General features: G+C 47.7%; 1 protein-coding gene across 1 annotated transcript in view; it reads right to left on the minus strand.

Moving 5' to 3' along the window:
• Positions 1-20,885, minus strand: part of SPSB4 (splA/ryanodine receptor domain and SOCS box containing 4) — an 88,977-nt gene that overhangs the window by 60,156 nt on the left and 7,936 nt on the right. The window contains exon 2 of the mRNA XM_025376458.1: positions 13,424-14,270. Coding sequence (XP_025232243.1) covers positions 13,424-14,117 — 694 coding nt within the window. The 5' untranslated portion in view covers positions 14,118-14,270. The remainder of the gene's footprint in view (positions 1-13,423; positions 14,271-20,885) is intronic.

The following is a 20,885-nucleotide window of genomic DNA, read 5'->3' on the forward strand; positions in this document are numbered from 1 at the left end:
CCAGGCGACAGAAGGGGAAGGCAGAGCTCACCCAAGCAGAGCCCTGCCCTGGTGCTGCCTTCCCAGGATCCAGCCAAGAATGTGGAGAGGTTGCAGCATGATGGACAAGGCAGGGGACCTATGTCACAGCTACAGAGGTCGGGATGGGCTCCAAGCCCTGGGTCACTCGCTTGCCCCAGGTAGGGAAGACTGAAACACAAATGTCCTGCCCCAGAACAGGCCAGAGTTGGGACTTACTGAGGCTCACACTGAGTTCACTGCTTTACAGAGGCCCCTTTTTATGGCTGGACTGCCAGATGGTTCTTAGTAGACCCAGGGAACTCTACACTTTCTTAAAAAGCCTAGAATTCAGTTTCTGGAACAGTGGCAAGATGGAAAAGCACAAGATGGGGGTTCAAGGAGCAACCCTGGGCCTCAATCAACTTGTCTATAAAATGCAAATGGCCATATCCACTTCAACCAAAGGCCACCCTGACCAAAATTCCAACAACGCGCCATTTTGCAGCACCAGGGGAGACCTGTCCCAGTGAAAAAGACACTGGTAGTAAGAATTGCTTCTTTCAAATGAGATTGTGTATAACTTTTTAAAAAGTAGTGGAATGACTGGAGTCTGAAGGATGAAAAGACATGCTGGTGTCTCCCTGCTGCTGACCCCTGAGCCTCACCACCCCTACTCTGCCCTCCACGATCCCCAGCCTTGCCAGCCACAGGCTTGCCTGTTGGTCGCCAGTGACTCGCTCTTCTCCTAGATCTTCCCATGGCTCCTTCCGCCCCATCATTTAGGTCTCACTCAAATGCCCCTCCCTCAAAGGGGGCCACTCAGCAGCTGACCTCCCTCCCTTATCATATTCTCCAACTTTGTTCTGTATCTGGATTTTCATAAGCATTTATGAATTTTCATAAGCATTTATTCTTGTTTTTTTCTGTTTCCTCCATGAGAGTAGAAACTGGACCTGACTTGCCCACTCCTGCTGCCTGGCTCCCGGCTGAGGGTCAGCACACCACAGGCCCTTCACAAACACCAGTGCAGGCATAGATGACCGGGTGTCACTGCCCTCCCCACGCGGCTCAGCTGATTGATCTAGCAGGACTGCATGTGATTGAGGAAACAGCGATGGCTTCCTTATACTCATATCAAATTAAGTAGCTATGGGCAGGGTGCAATGAATTTCAATTGACTATTAGTAGCTAATTGGAAATTTCTCAGGATTCCCTTCTCCAAAATTTCAGTGAGAAGCTTGTCTATATTCTTTCTGTTTTGTGGGTTGCTGTGGGAAGCAGGCACTCTTTCCCTGCCTCTGCTGCCAACCAAATGTGCTTTTCATCCTACAGTGTGGCATCTGAGTGATGCAGCAGCTCATTTAACAAACACACACAGAACCCACTACATGTCAGGACAAATAGGACAGCCCCCTGCTGTCGGGAGAGGGGCAGCGACTGGGAGGACTTGAGACTGTACTGCACAATCTTGAGGGTGCAGAAGTGGCACCCACGAGAGCACCGCACCTCCTGGAACTGCAGCAGAGGGCCTGGCTTTCGGCAGAGTGCTTCCATGCACTGGCGCTTAACCCAGAGGCCCCTCAGGAGGCCCCAGCAAGAAACAGTGAAATGAAGCTGCTTTTTCAAATCAGAGCACCTACCACTGGTACTTAGGTTGCACTGACACATTTTCCCTTTGGAGAGGAAAGCCACTGAATTCTGCTAAACACACCTTTCCTTGGTGGCGGAGTCGACGGAAAGGATCTTCAGGTCCCCCAAGCTTGTTCCAGCCAATACGGAGAGCCCGACCCTTGCTTCTGCCCCGGACCGAGCTCCCCAACGCTTTGAATCTGGAGCATTGCGGCTCCCTCTACCATACCCTGCCCCTAAGGACCTTGCACTCCCCACACTCTCTTTCCGGCCAGGCATTCCAGGCAGCTGACTTCTGGCCAGTGCTGGGACAGATGGCACAAGTCAACTGGGAAGCTTGTGACACACACGTTCCAAGTCCCACTACAAGGGTTTCTGATTTGGTAGGTGAGAGACAGCAGAGATCTGTGTCTTCCACATGCCCTGAAGGATGCTGAGGTCCAGGCAAGTATGCTAAGGGCCAAGCTCTTCCACAGCTGAAGAAGCAGCAGCTAGGCCCATCCCAACCAAAGGGCTGGTAGGAGCCTCTGCCTGCACCTGAGGAGAAGCACCGGGCCCATCAGACACTCACAGGATTTTAAACCAAGATCTGGGAACACAGCATGCCAGCTAGCCCATTATTAAAGTTGCCAGGGCCACAGTGAGCCGAAGCCAAGGGGCACTTCAAATTATGAGGGAACAGAAAAGATAGAGGAGAGGTTGGGAGTGGTGGGGAGACCAGGGCAGACGTGCAGTTGATGCAGTGATGGGGTGCCTAAAGGCTTTCTCATTCCTGGACCACCTGCTGCCTCCCACAATCCACATGCAGTCTTATGCTCACCACTTCCTAAGGCAATTTGTGAGTTCTGGGCTTCCAAAGGAGGCCCCACTAAACAGCCCACTCCCACTCTTGGCACCTGGCCTAGCCTCTGCATAAGCACTGTGAGTGGCCCTCAGTTGTGACCCCTGGCCCCTCACTCCAGAAGGGTGACCCCTCACCCTTAAGAGATGAACGGGATCTCCCATGCTCCTCCTTGTGAGGCTCAAACATCAGGCAGAGAGCTGTCCTCTACCCCAGAACATGCCAGAAGCAAACATGCTCTCACCCTGGGACCTCCTCATGAATTGCATTTTGAGGGAGAAACATCAACAAAGAGGGCAAGATCTGGAAGTCAGCTGTGGCTCCCTGGGTTGACTCAGAAGCATCTACTTAAATGACTTCAAAGCTGGGACGATGACAAGGTCTTTGCTGGCAGTTCCAGCCCCCTGCTGCTCACTAGTGAGATCATGGGCGTGGGAGACAGGAGGGATGGGGGACACCAGGTGCCCCCTGGGGCTCCCAGCAGGCGGGTCATGAAGCAGGACTCACGGCTCTATTTATAGAAAGCAGCCACTGTGAAGGATGAAGAACCGGGGAGAGCCTGCACGGCAGTATTTTCCAAGCTCACGCTGTCTTGGCTTAATTTCATCCCAAGCAAATAAATCATTAAGGAGGCACTGAGTCCTGGAAGATCTGACGAAGACGGGCCATTAAGCGGCACAGCCTTTGCTTGAATTATGGAAGGCCTCAGACAAGCAGCCTTATTAGTGTCTGGGCGAGGCCGTAACTCACGCTAACCGCCCCCTTGCCTTAACCAAAGGACGAGACTGGGCAAATCAGCTGGCTCCCGACCCTGTAAATGAAGGCTGCCGCCAGCCTGGCAGGCGGTTGGCTCTCCCTGCTCACTTACACCCCACCCCCACCCCGGCAAATTTGCTTCCTCCATTCAATGCTTTCCCAGCACCACCCACTCAGAATCATCAGCAAGTCAGAAGAGTTCAGAGTGAATGCAGTTTGCTGTACTGTATTTAAGGGTATCTAAGCGCTGTGATACTGGGGGCTGCCAACGCTGGCTTCAGCAAACTCTTGTTAAGCACAGTCAATCCAAGGCCTGGGACCACCTGCAAAACCACTGAAGACTCAAAGTGACCCTGAGTAGCACAGAGGTTACAGGTGTGGGCGCTGGAGTAGGCCCGGACTCAAGTTCGGGACAGATACCTCCCAAGCAAGTGCTGGCTCTTCATCTCCCTCAGGCCCAATATCCACACGTGCAGACTGTGATAGCCGCACTTCTCCTCACCCGTGGATTAAATGAGCTACCCCGTGTAGGGTGCTGATGAGCCTTTGTGTGGGGCAGTGGAGCTGGGCAGTGTCTGGCCTTTTGTGAGTGCTCAATCAATGACTGTTTAACAAAGAGCTGTTTCCATTTGCAGTAATCCCTTGCCAAACAAAGTCACCCTCACAGGAACATTCATGGATAAGAGTGTGGATTTACTTGTGTACACTGCATTGGCAACTATAAGAATTTGGGTTCCAGGGCACATAAATGGAATCACTTGGTAGCTGGGGAGGGAAGTAAGGCTGGACGTGAAAAGGAGAAAATGCAGAAGGCATAGCTGCCTTGTCAGGAGCAGGGCCAAGGAAGGCCTGAGACTGGCCTGGAGTCAGCCAGGTGGCAAGGACGAGGGCAGAGCCAGGCTCGGCAACCCCAGGCTGAGCTGGCATCAGGGAAGTGGGCCATTTCCAACAAAGAGGGCAACGCAGACCAAGGCACAGAGGAATATGCATTTTATTTTATCTTATTTATTTTTATTGTTTGAGACACAGTTTCATTCTCTTGCCCAGGCTGGAGTGCAGCGGCTTGATCTCGGCTCACTGCACCTTTGGGTTCAAATGATTCTTGTGCCTCAGCCTCCCAAGTAGCTGGGATTACAGGCATGTCCCACCACACCTGGCTATTTTTTTTTTTTTTTTTTGCATTTTTAGTAGAGACAGGGCTTCATCATGTTGGCCAGGATGGTCTCGAACTCCTGACCTCAAGTGATCCGCCTGCCTCGGCCTCCCAAAGTGCTGGGATTACAAGTGTGAGCCACAATGCCCGGCTGGAATATGCATTTTAGCTTGGCTGCCAGATCATTCAGCATGGGGGTAGACGAGTGGATGGTGGGGCATGGGGACAAGCTGTGATTGGGGGCCCTTGCTCTGTGTCACACTCTTCAGCAGCATCATCCAGGAGCTTGTTAGAGATGCAGAATCTTGGGCCCGACCCAGTCCTACTAAGTCAGAATCGGCATTTTAATAAGGTCACCAGGTGGCTTGAATGCACACTGAGGTTTGAGCAGCATTGCTGACAACTCTACGGGTAAGTATCATCACTATATCCACTTTACAGGTGAGGATACCGAGGAACTGCAAAGTTAGGAAACGTATGCCCAGGTCACGCAGGTACTAAACAGACAGACCAGTTCTTACCTGGGTATCTGTGACTGTGCTAACCCCCCGGTTGTATGGTCTGAGTGGCGGCCAGGGCAGGGTCTCTGACATGCAGGAGGCACTGAGAAGCCATGGAGGATCTTCATCTGCGTGTGTTGTGGGGAGACGCCGGTCTAAACTCTGCCCAGGCTCCAAGGCCTCCCCTCCGAAAGTCCCTCCGACCCATCAGCGTCATCCCCGGCCCTAATCACTCTCCTCCTAAGCGCCTACATCCTCCCACAGCTGTGTTTTTCAATACAGACTCATAAATGGCATTGAATTCTCACTCCCTTGTTTCTGACGGGGAACATTTTCAAGGGGGATTGGAGGCCTGGGTTTTAGTTCAGGTTCTGCCACTAACTGGCAGGTAACTTTGGGCAAAGCCTCCCAGCTCTCTGGTCCAGTCAGCTCCTACCTGTAAAATGTGGGTCTTGCATTGGCTGCCAGATATCATCTCTTCTATCCCTGTGTCTGGGGCCTTGCCTTCACCCTTCTGCCAGGGCCTGAAAAGGTAAGACCCTTTACCTCTTCCCCTTCCCTTTTTCCCAAAGGTCCAATAATGGCCAGCCCACAACTAGACCAAGTCACTGTTTTTGCAGAGGTGGACGCTGGCCCTCAGGGCTGCCACCTTGGCAGCTCATCCCTGCTGAATGTCTGCCTGCACACAGCTGGTGAAGGTGCTGCTTGTTTGGGTATCCTTGTGAACACATGTCTACCAGGCAAGTCACCACTGGAAGCTGTGGCCTTTTAGAGAACCGCTTGAATAAGACATGCAGCCAGAAATATTTGAAACTGCTCACAGGGAAGGCTAAACACTCCTAGTTCATTTGCAACAAACTCACAATGGCCTCTGAACCTCAGGTGACATTTCCATCATGTATCCTAGAAACGAGACCAAGACCGTCCAAACCGTCACAAATCCCCTCGTGTGAAATCCTTCAGTTTCACGGTGTGGACCAAAATTTAATAACCAGAATTATTTCTATATTTAATAACAGTAATTTTACCAATTTATGAGAGCAGTAATAGTCATAATTAGCCTTTTTTAAACCTACCACTTTTTCAGTAGCTATGTTCTAGGCACTAGATCAGTCACTTTCTATATAGTAATCCATGATCCTGACACCTTGTGACAAAATAAGTTTCTATTTTTCAGATGAGAAAATGAAGGCTTGGGCGTGAAATGACTTGTTCAGGGTCACAGCTAATTAGAAGCCAAGCCAGTGCTGGAAGACCCCTGAACCCTGCGCTTCCCACAAGACCATGCTGTGGCCCACGGTGATGCTTGTCCTGATTAAGCCTGATTTCAAATGCTGTCACCTGCATTTCAAGCCACCTTTCTGCAAACCAGACTTCCATGAACCTAATTATGACTATGTTAATGTGAAAACCTCCTTCAAAGAAGGGCCACAGCATCTGATCGAGGCCTTTTCTCAAATGGGAGACTGTTCCTTTCAAACGAAGGGTACGGGGCAGTTTCTGAATGTCAGGATCCTGAATTAACATGCCTGGCCTGTGTGCAGGGACAGATGTGCTGTACACAGGACACAATGAGAGGTGGGAAAAGGGTCACTCAGGGGCCAGGCTTCAAGTGGGGGGGGCAGCTCATAGCCAGCCCCTCTGCTCCAGCCAACTGTGACTCAAGTCCCCCTGTGGCAGAGGAAAGAAAAGCTTATTCAGGTGGTGGGAGGCCAGGACATTAATATGCATTTACTGAGCACGTACTATGTACTCTGTTGCAAGGGCTGCTATAGGGTGGTTGAAAAGGCCAAGATGCAGTTGCCACAGCAAAGAGCCACCATTTTCAGCATTAGCAGCAGCAGCAATAACAGAAAAGCAAAACACACACATTATGGGCCTATTCTGTGAAGTAAAGGGCTAGGTGTCTTATGTTGACTATACACTATGTAAGGACCAGCTGAATTAGACACCTCAAATAATCTTAATCCAACAATGTGTCTGAAGCCTCCTTAATATCAAATTAATAAATTTTAAAAAGAGAAAAAATTAATGTGATTCTACTGTATTTTAAACTAGAAACAAAGTCATTCATGAGCCTTCATCAGGTGTGCAAAATGAGCTCAGCATCGCAATCAGAAATTCAGGATACGCATATCAATATTAACCTACTGAGAGCCACGTGCTGGACCATGCTTCATTTCTGCATCACTTCTAATACAGCAACTCTGCAAGGTACATATAATTATTCCCACTGCACAGATGGGAAAACTGAGACTTGGGGATGTTAATTAAGAGGGGGCAGAAAGGAAATTTCAATTGGGATCAAAAGTTTATGTTCAAAGATTGGAAACTGCCTAAATGTCCAAATATGGGGATCTGAATAATTAGATTATAACACAACTATATCATGGCCCCATGCGACTGTTAAGAAAGAATGAAGCAGCTCTGTATTAACTGATATTAGATAACTGCCAAGGTCCATTGAAGGGAGAAAACAAGATATAGGGGAATATTTTCAGTATGATCTAAAAATTATCTGTCACAAATATCTCTGGAAAGACAAGAAACTGCTAATAGTGGCTGCCAGCAGGAGGGGACGGGGGCCGACCTACAGAGGAGGGGTTACTTCACCATATACCCTTTGGTAGTATTCAAATCTGTTGCCACACGTACAGCTTTCCTTTCAAGAGCAATGTTTTAGTCTGTCTTGTGTCACTATAAAGAAATATCTGAGGCTGGGTAATTTATAAAGAAACGAGGTTTATTTGGCTCAGCGCTCTGCAGGTTGGACAAACATGGCACGGCTCTGCTGAGGGCCTCAGGAAGCTTTTACTCATGACGAAAGGCAAAGGGAAAGTAGGTGTGTCACATGATAAGAGAGGGAGGAAGAGAGATGCCAGGCTCTTTCAAACAACCAGCTCTCACACGAACTAATAGTGAGAACTCACTCATTACCACGAGGAGGGCGCCAAGCCATTCATGTTAGATCTGCCCCCGTGGCCCAATCACCTCCCACCAACCCTCGCCTCCAACATGGGGGATCTCATTTCAACACAAGATTTGGAAGAAACAAATATCCAAGCGATATCAAGTAAATAGGCACATATGACGTCCCTAATCTTCCCAGTTCACCATGCATGCCTCCTGGGTCTCCATCCCTGCCCTGAGGAACTTCATAACCACTTGGGGAAAGAAGGCCTATGCATGGGTGGAAAAATGAGTGAACCCTGCAGATGTAGGAGAAATCAGCGCTAAACTCCTGGTGCAGAGACAGAGTCCTCAGCTGAGGCCTGGGGGTGAGCTGGAGTCAGGACAGATTGATAAGGGATGGGGGCAAAGGGGCGACCAGGCCCAGAGGAGCCAAGTACAGATGTCCCGGAGGCTAGGAGGACCCCAATACCCCGTGAGACGCACGGGAGTCTAGTGAGAAGGTCTGGAGTGCAGCTCTGGCAAGGAGATGGTGTCCTTGTAGTCATCGGGAGCGTAAACTCTCTCTGGCCTTCATCAATACCAGAAGCCTTGGCTAGCTGCCAGCCTCCTCTGCTCAGCCATTGAGCCAATAAATACTTGTTGGCAGATCAATTAAACCATCTAGGAAAGACGTCTGGAAATACAGCTTCCTTGGCTCCGTGCAGGGGGAAAGCCCTCTCAGCCATTAGGCCCAAGATACCTGCATTTCCACGCCCCACCCTGTGAAAGTCAGCCCTGACACTGGCGTCCACTCTGTGGGGTCGGGCCACGCTCGGCGGTAGGCAGGCTTGGGCAGGTTGGCCCAGGCATAGGAGGCAGAGCTGGGTATAAGCACAGCTGTGTCATTTGCTAGCTGTGTGGCCTTGGCGAATTCGTTACCTTTCCAAGACATTTTCCTCATCTATAAAATGGGAATAACAGTCACATTGCCTCATGGCTTATTGAGATGAAAAGAAAAAAAATATGAGTAAAACCCTAAGCCCAGGGTACAGAACAGAACATGGATGGGAGCCAACAAAAATGTCATCAATACCCCCAAATCAAAGCTGCCTGGGACCCCAAGGCCGCTTGTCTCTGTCTGAGACTCCCCTCCGCTTCCTGTGTCACTCACACACCACTCACCACCCAGGAACTCCGAGATGTGAGACAGAGCCATTCTGTCAGCCCTCCCGCCGCCAGCATGTGGAGAGAGGAGCTGGGGAGCCATGGAGCAATTCCAGAAAGCAGCCCAGAGCAGATTCCAAAGGCCTGGCCCACCCCAGGGGCCCACACCTCACAGTAGTTGAGACATTTACAATGACATTCCCCTGTTAGTGATCAAGAATGCCTGATCCACGGCCACTGCTGGGGATGCCTTTGTACAACAGAACACCCTGCAGAGTTCCATGCTGAGCCAAGAGCTTTGAGGGCTGGAGGTAAAGCCAGTCAGAGGAGGAAAAATGACAGGGACAGCATTTCTGGGACTCGCCCAAACTCACTGCTAAAGGCAAGGACCTGGCCCTGGGCTGCACGGTCACCAGCCAGATGCAGTAGATGCTCCTGTGCATTCTCTCCCTGCCTTGAGGGTAAATGTCTCCACAAGGTGCCCGTGTGTACCTCCATTTGAATCTAGGCTCTCTCAGTTACTCATAGTGTCACCTTCAGCAACTTACTCAAGCTCTCTGTGCCTCAATTTCTTCATCATACCCTGAAAATGATAATATAGATACTACTAGTGCAAAGAGTTATTACAAAAATTAAATGAATTAAAATTTGCAAAATGGCTGGGTGAGGTGTCTCATGCCTGTAATCTCAGTGCTTTGGGAGGCAGAGGTGGAAGGATTGCTTGAGGCCAGGAATTCAAGACTGGCCTGCGTAACATAGTGAGAGCATTGTCTCTACCAAAAAAAAAAAATTAAATTAGCCATTACCTCCTGAGCCAGTTTCATTCATATTTATATATATGCCAGGAGTGGTGGCATATCCTTGTAGTCCCAGCTACCCAGGAGGCTGAGGGGAGGATCATCTGAGCCCAGGAGTGAGAGGTTACAGTGAGCTATGATTGCACCACTGCACTGCAGCCTGGGTGACAGTGTGAGATTCTGTCTCTAAAAAACAAACAAAACCAAAAAAAAAAAAAAAAAAGAAAAGAAAAGAAATTGTAAAGTGTTTAGAATACTACCCCCCTTACCCACTTAGACTAAACACTACATAAGTATTAGTTGTTGCTGTTATTGCTATTATTATTATTATTATTTGTGCCCTGGACAACCTGGGACAGCTTCTCCATTTGCCTGGCCTCGGCTCCATGCTTCTCAGTTCACTTAAATGGCAGGGCCCCCGTGCATCCTGCAGCTCTTTGTAGTTAGCTTTGAGATGCTAAGCCATTTCACTCCACAGTGCAGCAAAACAATTCCACTTGCAGAAGGTTTGACAATGTTATGCATTTGCAATAGGAAATCACACCTCTCGGAGTTCTTGCCCTCAACAAACACATGCTTCCAGAGTTAAATGTAGTGAGCCCTAAGTCTTACTTTTACCGTAATAAAAATTCAAAAATTGAGAAAGCGATATCCATTACCTTACTTTCATCATGTCAGAGGAAAAGCCTCTATTAAGGCCATTTTGCTTTAAGCCACAGATGAACCCCAGAGTTTGCCTCAGCTCACCTAGTTCATCAACGCAGGGGCACCAATTGCTATGTGTTTGCTCTCTGCTGGTGAGCTTTATCATCCTCGTCCTTTTTCAAAGGAGAACACTGAGGTTCAGAAGGCAGAAGCAATCGCCAACAGCCATTTGTTGAGTGCTGGGGCCCGGGTCTGACCCGGCTCTGTGAGGGGCCCCGGGCAGAGTTCTCTCCTATGATCCTGTGGGGAAGCAACTCCAGAGAGCTGGCCTGCCTTTTGCTTCCAAGCATGTCTTTGACTCTGGTCCCTCACACCCCAATCATGTCTGAGTTTGGGGACCTGCCACCATGTCCACAACTGACATTAACTCAGAATCCTTTCCATCCACAGAATCCACCTTGGGTCACCTTCCCTGCTCAGGGACTCCCTAGAGCCAAAGTAGTCCCAAACCCGGGGATTCATGGTAGACTTCAGCCCAGGACACAGGCTATAGGCATCACATAGTCCCTTCCCAACTATCCCTGCGAGACTCCACTGCAGCTTCTCCTACGGCCCGCTCTGGAGATTGTCCCAGGCTGGCCATGAATAGACCTTTCAAAACCAGAGAAGCTGAGCTTCCCTTTTCTGCAATCACACTCCTGTCTGAGAGAGAGAACATTACCCCTATCTAGAGAACACACTAGTGCCATAGCAGATAAGCCAACCCTATCACTGAACGGAAGATGCCCCAGGCTTGCATCCCATGACATCTGGCCTCTCTTGCCTCCTAGATTCAATATTCCAGATTCAGCCAACCTGAAAAATCACTACCAGTAAGGAAGAGGATAGAACACTTCACATTTTAGTTCCACCAAACTTTTTCAACCACCTGAAGGACCCCTAAGCTTAAAATACCCCAAACACAACTGCCCTTCCCCACCCAACCTCCCTGAGGTAGGTCCTTGCTCCTGATCCCAACATGCATAGCCCCACGGGCTGGAACCCTGTTAGCACCTGGGCTTTGTACCTGAAAACCAGGCACCCAATAAAACCCAAGTGTGAATTAATAGCCAAGAAGAAGCCTACAGCAGGAGTATAACCGTTGGCTCTGATAGCTCCCACTGGGTGTCAATGTCAGGCCTTAAATCTCAGCTACCATATTATTGGTGCTACCACACAAGAGCTTACAGCAGCAAAAAGGGGACCTGATACTATCCCATTTTACAGATGAGTAAAATGAGTCTTAAGGAGTAAGAGTGACTCACCAAAGACACAAAACCACTAACACTTGGAAATAAGTCACATCAGACTCCAGAGCCTTGGTACACCGAGGCCACTCTTCTAGTCCAGTGATTAATTCCAGCAAATAAATTTTCCAATTCCATTAAATAAAGGTTGTTTGTTGTTTCTGTTGGTTTTCTCACCACTGGGATTTGCCTGGTCACTATGTCTCAGAAGGCTCCAGACACTTTCCAGAAGGCACCGTGATGACTAAATTTGCCCTTCTCAGGGACATAATCATCAGTTCCTAGATTTAACCCATTAAACAGAGAAAATGGAACAACATTTTGCCATTCAATGGCAATTGTAGGCAACGATCATGGAATTAAAATAGGAGCAAGAACGTCGACAATTATACCAGAGCGCTGAGCGTACCAGCCACTTTTCCGTTAGCCTGCCACCCTTGGAAACTATCAAATGTCCCCTTCCCGTGCTCCAGTAAATGTAAATTTTGCTTGAGTAAAATCTCGTCCTTGACTTCTTTTCTGGAGAAGTGTTACTCTTTTCTGGGGTGTTACTCTCAGTCCCTCATCTAAAGGGGAGAACACAGGGAAAGAGTGCACTTCAGGGCCATCAGAACTGGGGGAACCCTGATTCTGGCTCTCTGTAGCTCTGCTCTTAAGTTTCCTTATTTCTAAAAGGAGGATCTGCCTCAGGGGCTGGTAATTACATCTCCTATTTAGAATGAATAACTGGAAATTCTAGCTTTCAGCATCGCCTCTGAGAGCTTCATTAGGGGTGTGGCAGGAAGTCTGGATGGGTGCTGGTGGGCTGATGTTGGGGAGTGTGCAAGCCCACACGTGCCTGGCTCCTGGCCCCTCAGCTGGGATTCAGCTCAGGACAGGCAGCCACGTGTGCCTCGGTCCAGAGGCCACCCTGTCTTCCTGAGTGACTCCCTCCCGAAACCAATAACCGTCTTTGTTCCTATACTTTTTATCTTGCCGGATGGTTGTGTATATTAAATGAGAGCAAGCTGTAGAGTTGTCAGGGGTCAACCCCAGCAGCCTGTGGGATGGTTTGTAGCCTGCAAGGGTATTTTGTTTGCCCATAGAGAGTTTTCAGCAGCTGTCAACTTTAAAAATTGGAATCGTTCACACAATCTAGATTTCTGAGCTCTCTTGGAAAAAGTCACAAGATTCCACAACCCAGGGTTTTCATTCCCATGAGATGACAGTTGGCTGGAGATGACAGGCAGCTGCCCCCCTTAGCAGATGGCCCGTAAGCACTGGAATTGGGGTATTCAGCCTCTCGAATATAGTAGGTGGCCAATAAAGGACGGTTGTCATTACTTATTACTTACCAATAACTTGAGTACATGGCATTTAAGTGCAGGGACTGGGGACTTGTCAGTATCCTCCCATTGTGACTAGCTTGGGTCATTTGGTACAACCTTTGTACAGACTAGAAAACTGGTAATTGGCCTCAATACTCAAAGCCCCTATTAGGCGCCAGTCACTGTTCTGAGCACTTCACACATGTGATCTTATTTGATCTTCACAGCTGTGAGCTAGATTACTATCACAGTGATGCTTTTGCCCATGGGAGAACTAAGGCACGGCCCCAAATCACCAGACCAGCAAAGGAGAGAGTCAGGATTGAAACCCAGGTCCCGACTATTCCTCCACACTGCAGGATCCTCCCAACTGGCGATGGAGGCGTGGCCTGCCCTGCTTTCCCAGGGCCTGGCACAACTGAAAGCCCTGCCCCCCAGTCCGGCACAACTTACGGTCAAGGCCGTTGATGTAGCGCATGGTGACTTCGCAGTGGCCCCACACGGCACTCACCACCGGGTACAGCTTCTTGCCCTTGAGACCTCGGAAGGCCACCCCCAGGTACTGGCCGTCCACGATGAAGCTGAGTGTGCCTTCATCCATGTCCAGCACCACGAGCAGCGAGTCGGGCAGCGCGAAGGCCTCGTCGGGCCCCAGGAAGGCCGGGTAGGCCACGCCGGGCCGGTTCTTGCCGTCGTGGTAGAGGCGGCTGCGGCCCAGGTCCCAGCCCCACGACTCGGCGTCACTGCCCACCAGCGCAGTGTAGCCCACGGAGTGCAGGGGAGCACGGGCCGTGGCCACACCAACTACAGCGTGGGTGCCGCGCTGCCGAGCTGGCCAGTTGATCTGCCAGGCGTGCAGGCCGCGGGCGTGGCCCACCTTGCCGCGGATGCCGTCGGTGCTCTGGGCCACGGGGTGCCGGTGGAAGGTGAGCCGGTCGTCATCCTTGACGAAGACGTTGAGCGAGCGGTCCTCGGGGTTCCACGCATGCCGCAGCTGCACAGCTAGTCCCGCCGCTGGCATGTCCAACAGCTGGTCCAGCCGCGCCGGCCGCCCGGGCTCTGCACCCCGCAGCTCCCGCTTGGCCGGCCGCAGCGCGGGCTCTCGCACCTCCACCGACTTGAGGCTCCCCGAGAGCTTCTGGCCCATCCTTCACTGCCGGGAGGGGGCCGCTGCAGGCCACCGCTACCTCGTGGGAGCCTCCACTGCCCGTAGCCAGGAATGGGCCACGGGGCTGGGAACCAGGCTTCCGGACGGTAGACCTCCACAGCCTCTACCGGGCTGTGGCAGGGGCCCAAGCTCCTGGAAGGAAGCAAAGGGCACGGGTTATAGCAGCAGCAGCAGCAGCAGCAGCAGCAGCCAGTTGCCAGTCCCTTCATTTATGTCCATGCCTTGGCTGAGCCCTGTGCATGCACAATAATAGTACTAATTCGTACACTCATATCTGGCACTAATCTAGCACTTGCCATATGCCAGTGTTCTAAATGATTTATGTTTATTAGTTCGTTTAAACCTTAACACCTCCCTATAAGAGATATACATTATTATTCACCATTTACAGATGAGAACACTGAAGTGCAGAGAGAGGATAAGGGATTAGCCAAAGTCCCACTGCAAATAGGTGACTGAGCCAAGATTCAAACCAAGGTCATCTGGCTTCAGGATCTGTGTTCCAGACCTAGAACAATCATAGGGAGTCTGATTTCAGAAATAAGGCGTGAGCCCAGAGCAGTTGTGACTTGCTCAAGATCAGAGCCTGGATGAGAATCCAGGTGCATTTGATCCCAGGGACAAGCCCTGTACCAAGGCTGCGGGGGCACACAGCTGCTCAAGACACAGGGCTGTAGGGTGTGGCCCATTGGTTCCCAACCCTGGAGTCCTGGGGAGCCTAAACAACCTCCTAAAATGTAGCCAGGCTTGAGAGGGAAGACACAGAACAAGGGTGCAGCAGGGTCACCAGGGACATGGACATCAGGCAGTGTGGGAAGATGGGGTGAGGGCTCCATGGGAAGGTGAATGGAGGTAAATAGAGGTGAGGAGGAAGGATAAGGGAGCCGGTGTCCAGGCTCTGTAGCCAGACAGAACTGCATCCAAATCCCTCTCTCCATCTCTTACTGTGGGTCCACAGGAAAGCCTCCTAGCCTCTTGGATACTCCAGATTCCTTGCCAGTAAAATGAGGATAAAACACCTCCCTCTGGTGATGGGGGAACTTAAGAGACCATAATATAAAGGGTCCTGGAACTCGGCCAACAGGTTTTCCTCTCTGGCTCTGTTTTCTGGGCATCCCATGTGGATCCCCTCCCTTTGGATGGGTGAGCTCTTTCTTCAGCCATGTAAACACCATTAACAGCATTGACCCCAGATTGCCTTCCCTGAGGCAGGATCCTGGTTTTCATGGAAAAGGAATTGGCCACCATTACCAGGAAACCAGCCAGAACCTAAGGAGCTTGGACTACTTGGACGGGCCCTGGGTATGGGGAGAGATGGAGAGCCAAGCCCTGTCCAGAGCAGAGGCATGTGCCCTCCCCTCCCTGGCCTGAGAGCTGCTGGGCCCAGAACAACTTCTCCTGAGTCAGATGAGGAGATGGATGGGTGTTTTTCATGCCCTGCCTTCCCCGGCCTCAACCTCCCACCCAGACAGTGGTGCACCCCTAGCCAAAGTCCAGGTAGGGAAGGAAAGAAGTCTGCTGCCACACAGCACAGACGAGTATCCTGTGGGTTTTTCACCATTCCATTTTATTCTTAACTCTCATATTCTTTCGTTTCTATTGTCAGATCCCAGCTTCAGCAGATGTTGACCCTATTCCGAGAGCTCTGGCTAATGTTCAATCTGAGGGAATACCAGAACACATAACAATTTGCAACACTAGACAGTTTTAAGATAGCAGAATAAAGTTACTCCTTTTCATATCTGAAATCACCCAAAATCAAGGAAAAAAAAGAAATGCAAACTCCTTCTTCAGCAAACTAGAACACATTTGTAACCTGAACCACAACTTATAAGGAAAGGCTGCCAAAAACAGGCAAGGGCTGCCAAAAGCAGTGAAGATAAAAAATACTGTGAGAAAACACCTAGAGAAGACACCTGTGGTGGCAGATCTCAGACAAAGCTGGCACAGCCACCAGGAGCTGGCATTCCCTGAAGGAAAAAACTAATGATCCCTTATCAGAAACAATGGGAACAGGGCATGTGGTCTGGTAGTGGGAGCTGCCTCCTACGCCTTGGAGGAAGAGGAGGGCAGGGCCAACAGAGGAAACCACAGACCCGCCATTTTCACAGGAAGCAGTGTGTTGGTGAGGCAGAGTGAGAGCAGGGCTCTGAATTGGGAAAAGCCCACAGCTGTGGAACTCTGCTGACTGAGTAGAAGCAAAGACTAAAGGAAATCACTAAGACAACCCTGTGAACAAAGTTCCTGGGAACCAGGGAGCAATCCTACCCTCTTCCTGGTACCTCCTCCACATGCGTCTCCTGCAAAATGCTGATCCAAGAAGGTTCACCTCTTTCAAAGAGGAACCAGCACAGGATATAGTCGAAGATGCTATAGAAGAAAGAAAGGAATAAACGAAAAGGACAAAACACGGCAAACCAAGCAAACTCACCTGAAAAAAAGCTGTCACAAAGCAGATAAAAATGGGAACCAAAGTTGTAAACTAATTTTATAATTGATTATTTCAGAAGGGAGACAACTAGCATGGGCTCAACAAAAGATTAAATCCATTTTCCCTAGTTATAAAGGTAATCTCCAGAACTAAAAATAAAAATACACATCTTGCAAATACAAACCTTGAACACAATACAAAATAAAACAGACCATGTACTGAAAGATTTTGTTTGAAAGCAAGAGAGGCATAAAAGCATGAAATATGATAGTAAACTAAGACCAAAATATTAACCATGTCATTAAATGGCTGTAGTAAACTGCTAAAAAAAGATTCTAAGACTGGGGAACAACACAAAACCCCCAACCATATGCTACATATAAGAGACATTCCCCAAAGCAAAGTGATTTAACAATTTTGAAAATAAACGAAAGGCAAACACATAACAGGGAAGTGTGAACTCAAACTAAGCAGGCACTGTAATCTGAATATTAGGCAAGTAAAGTTGATTTCAGGACAAAAGATTTTAAGTGAGACAAGAACACTTAATAAAGAATAAGATCCACAGTTGAAGACTGAACTCACCAAATAGCACCAAAATTCAGAGCAAAAGCAAGAGGAAATATAAGGAGGGACCTTAGACAGATACACATCAGAGGCATATAATTTTAATTTCCCTCTTCTAGCTCATGATGGACCAATGGACCAAAATTAAGTAAAGACATAGAAAAACCAAATTACATAATTAATAAGACAGATCTAATTAGTGTATTCATCAAATTCTATACCTTGAAAACAAAGAATGCATGTTCTTTTCAAGTGTTCACGGAACCATCAAAAAAATTTTCTCGTATATTAGGTCACAAATGAAACTTCCAAAAAAGCAAAAATAATACAGTATCTGATAACACAGAAGGAAAACTAGAAATTAATCATAAAATTATAGATCACGAAATCCTATCACTTGGGCATTTTAAAAAATTCTTTAAACAACTTGACTCCGACTCAGATCAAAAAGGAAATCCATACAGAAATTGCAGAATATCTGGAATACAACAATAACAAAAAGCATTCCATATACTAGGGCCTGCGGGATGCCTCTACAGCCGTTCTCAGGAAATCATGGCTGGTATATTTATGATATTAAATTTTTAAAAATGAATGGAGCATAATAAAATAGGGAAATAATAGAACTAAGCAAAAACTCAAGAGCTGGTTCTACCACAAAAAACCAAACCAATAAAACATATAAACTATTAAAGCTAATCATGTAATGTATCATATTATATTATTATATTACTATTATATTAATCTATCATGTTGATAGTATGTACCCTTGATACAATATAATGAAATAGCACTTTACCTCTATGGGCATCTTCCCCAAAACTCATAACCTCACTCTAATCATGAGAAAAACAAAGGACAAATTCCATTTGGAGGCCATCCCACAAAATACCTGACCTAACCAGCAAGGTCATCAGAACCAAAGTCTGAGAAATCATCATAGTGAAGACGGCCCTAAGGATACCTAACAATTCCACGTAATGTGGTATCCCAGATGGGATCTGGAACAGAAGAAGGATATTAGGAGCCAGGATTGGTGGCTCACACCTGGAATCCCAGCACTTTGGGAGGCCAAGGCAGGTGGATCATCTGAGGTCAAGAGTTCAAGACCAGCCAGGCCCAACATGGTGAAACCCCATCTCTACTAAAAAAAAAAAAAAAAAAAAAAATAGCCAGGTGTGGTAGCACACGCCTGTAATCCCAGCTACTTGGGAGGCTGAGGCGGGAGGACTACTTTAACCCTGGAGGTGGAGGTTGCAGTGAGCCAAGATTGTGCCACTGTGCTCCAGCCTGGACAACAGAGGGAGACTCCATCTCAAAAAAAAAAAAGAAAGAAAAAGAAAGAAAAGAAAAAGGATATTAGGCCAAAACTGAAATCTGGGGAAAAAAGGAAATCTGAAAAAATATGTTAATAATACTAATAACTTAACTATTAATGTTAATTATTAAAAGAAGTTAATAATTATTAATACTGGTTCATTAGTTGTGAAAAATGTACAATACTAATGTAAGGTGCTAATAATTGGGGAAACTAGGGTGGTAAATGGCGTGACCATATGGGAACTCCCTGTACTATCTGTTTAGTTTTTCTTTAAATCTAAAACTATTCTGAAGAAATAAAGCCCATTAATTAGAAAAGCTTACATAAATGTCTAAATTTTAGGGAATACAAAAAAAGGACAAAAACTAGAATTCACCTCTTTCTCCTACTCATTAACTAGATATAAACATTGTCAGCTTTCGGAGGAATTTCGCTTTATTCTCTTTTTTGTTGTTGTTGTCTACAAATTATAGTAAATTTTATTTTTAAAAATTGGTAAATTTTAAAAATTTATTTAGATTATTACACCTAAAAATGATGTAATTAGCATTTTAACATATTACTAAATATACTTTAAATGCATGACTTAAGTAACTAAATTTTTAAAAACACATAAAACATAAACCATTTAATCATTTAATGGGGGAGAAGACAGAAATCTGTAAAATAAGAAATGAATATGGGAAATAACAAAACGGTGTAGCTAAAAGCACTTGTAAAAGAAGTTAGACTTGTTTGTTGTTTTAACATAGGAAAAAATTTGCAACACACCAACAAATATATGACACACTCCTACAAATGAATACAAGTACAAAATGTGAAAAGATATCAACAGTTTACACAGAAACAAATGGTTTCTTTGAAAAGATACTCAATATCTTTGAGTATACTCAGTATACTGAAAAAGAAATGAGTTAGAACTCCATTGAAATGCCATTTTTGTCTATCAGATTATCAAAGGTCAAAAAAATGGATAACGCATGCTTGGAGAATGTGTGAACAAAAGACATACTCATACATTGCTAAAATGGATATAAACTGGTTTAGCCTCAGCAAATGGCAAATTAACACCGTCTTTCAGAATTGCAAATGTGCAAACCCTTTGACCTAGCAACTCTACTTCCAGCATGTATTCAGATGTGTTCTCAAATGCACAAAACTACCTATGTACACAGCACATGCATACATACGCAGCACTGTTTCTAATAGCAGCCTGGGCTCAGAGAGGTTGCATAACTTGCATAACCTGGGGTCACACAGCCAGGAAGTGGCAGGACTGGGATCAATCCCAGAGTCACCATATGACAAACCTGTGCTCTTACGGCTTCCTCCATGTTGTTTAGAATAATGCCTTCTCCACGGCAATGACTGTAACCAGCTCTGTGTGGCCCACACAGAACATTTCTAAGGAAAACTGCTTTATCTTTGCACACAACCATGCCAACTTTGGAGCTGCTGTTGTTGAAAAGACACTTACACGTGTTTGAAAGCAACAGCCAAACAGCAGCCCCAGGGGAGACCTCTTACTAGTACTTGGCTTGGCCCATACTGGGTCACTGAGAGCACAGTGCTCTCCTTTGCAATCATAGTCTCAAAGTCTCTGTCTCTACCAGAGGCAGGCAGAGATCCTGAAGGGTGCTCACACTGTGGTGTGACAAGGTGGGCATGTAAATAGCCCCTTTGCTGCTCCCCCAGTACAGGGCACACCGCAGAGTGCTCACGTCCATGAATGGCAAGCCGTTAAGGGAAACTAGCAGCTGGGCAATCTAATGAAGGACAGACCTGGATGTGAATCCACACCTGTCTGTTGGGCCCTAGGCCAGGCCTTAAGCTCTCTGAGACTAGTTGGAAGTACTGCTAACTATGTGCTAACCTTGCCTGCCTTGGCAAGTATCAGAGCAGACACCTGTAAAGTCTGGCACATCACAGGGCTTCCAGTAAGTGGTGAGTGCTCTTTTAAATTGTGGACGTCCTCCAACATTGCCATCTCACCACTTGAATGTGCCTTGCTATGAACTGATTGTGTCCTCCCCAAATTCACATGTTGAAGCCTGATATAGGTTGGATATTTGTCCCTGCCCAAATCTCATGTTGAGTTGTAATCCCCAGTGCTGGAGGTGAGGCCGGGTGGGAGCTGTCTGGGTCATGGGGGCAAGTCTGTCAAGGCTTGGTGCTGTCTTAGGGATAGTGACTGAGTTCTGGAGAGAGATCTGCTCATTTAAAAGTGTGTGACACCTCCCCACCCTCGCCTCTTGCTCCTGTTTTCACCATGTGACATGCCTTCTCCCCCTTCACCTTCTGCCATGATTGTAAGCCTCCTGAGGCCTCTCTAGGAGCCAGGCAGACGCCAGCACCATGCTTCCTGTAAAGCCTGCAGAACCTTGAGCCAACTAAACTTCTTTTCGATATAAATTACCCAGTCTTAGGT

Source organism: Theropithecus gelada, chromosome 2, assembly GCF_003255815.1.
Source record: "Theropithecus gelada isolate Dixy chromosome 2, Tgel_1.0, whole genome shotgun sequence".
Lineage (NCBI taxonomy): Eukaryota > Metazoa > Chordata > Mammalia > Primates > Cercopithecidae > Theropithecus > Theropithecus gelada.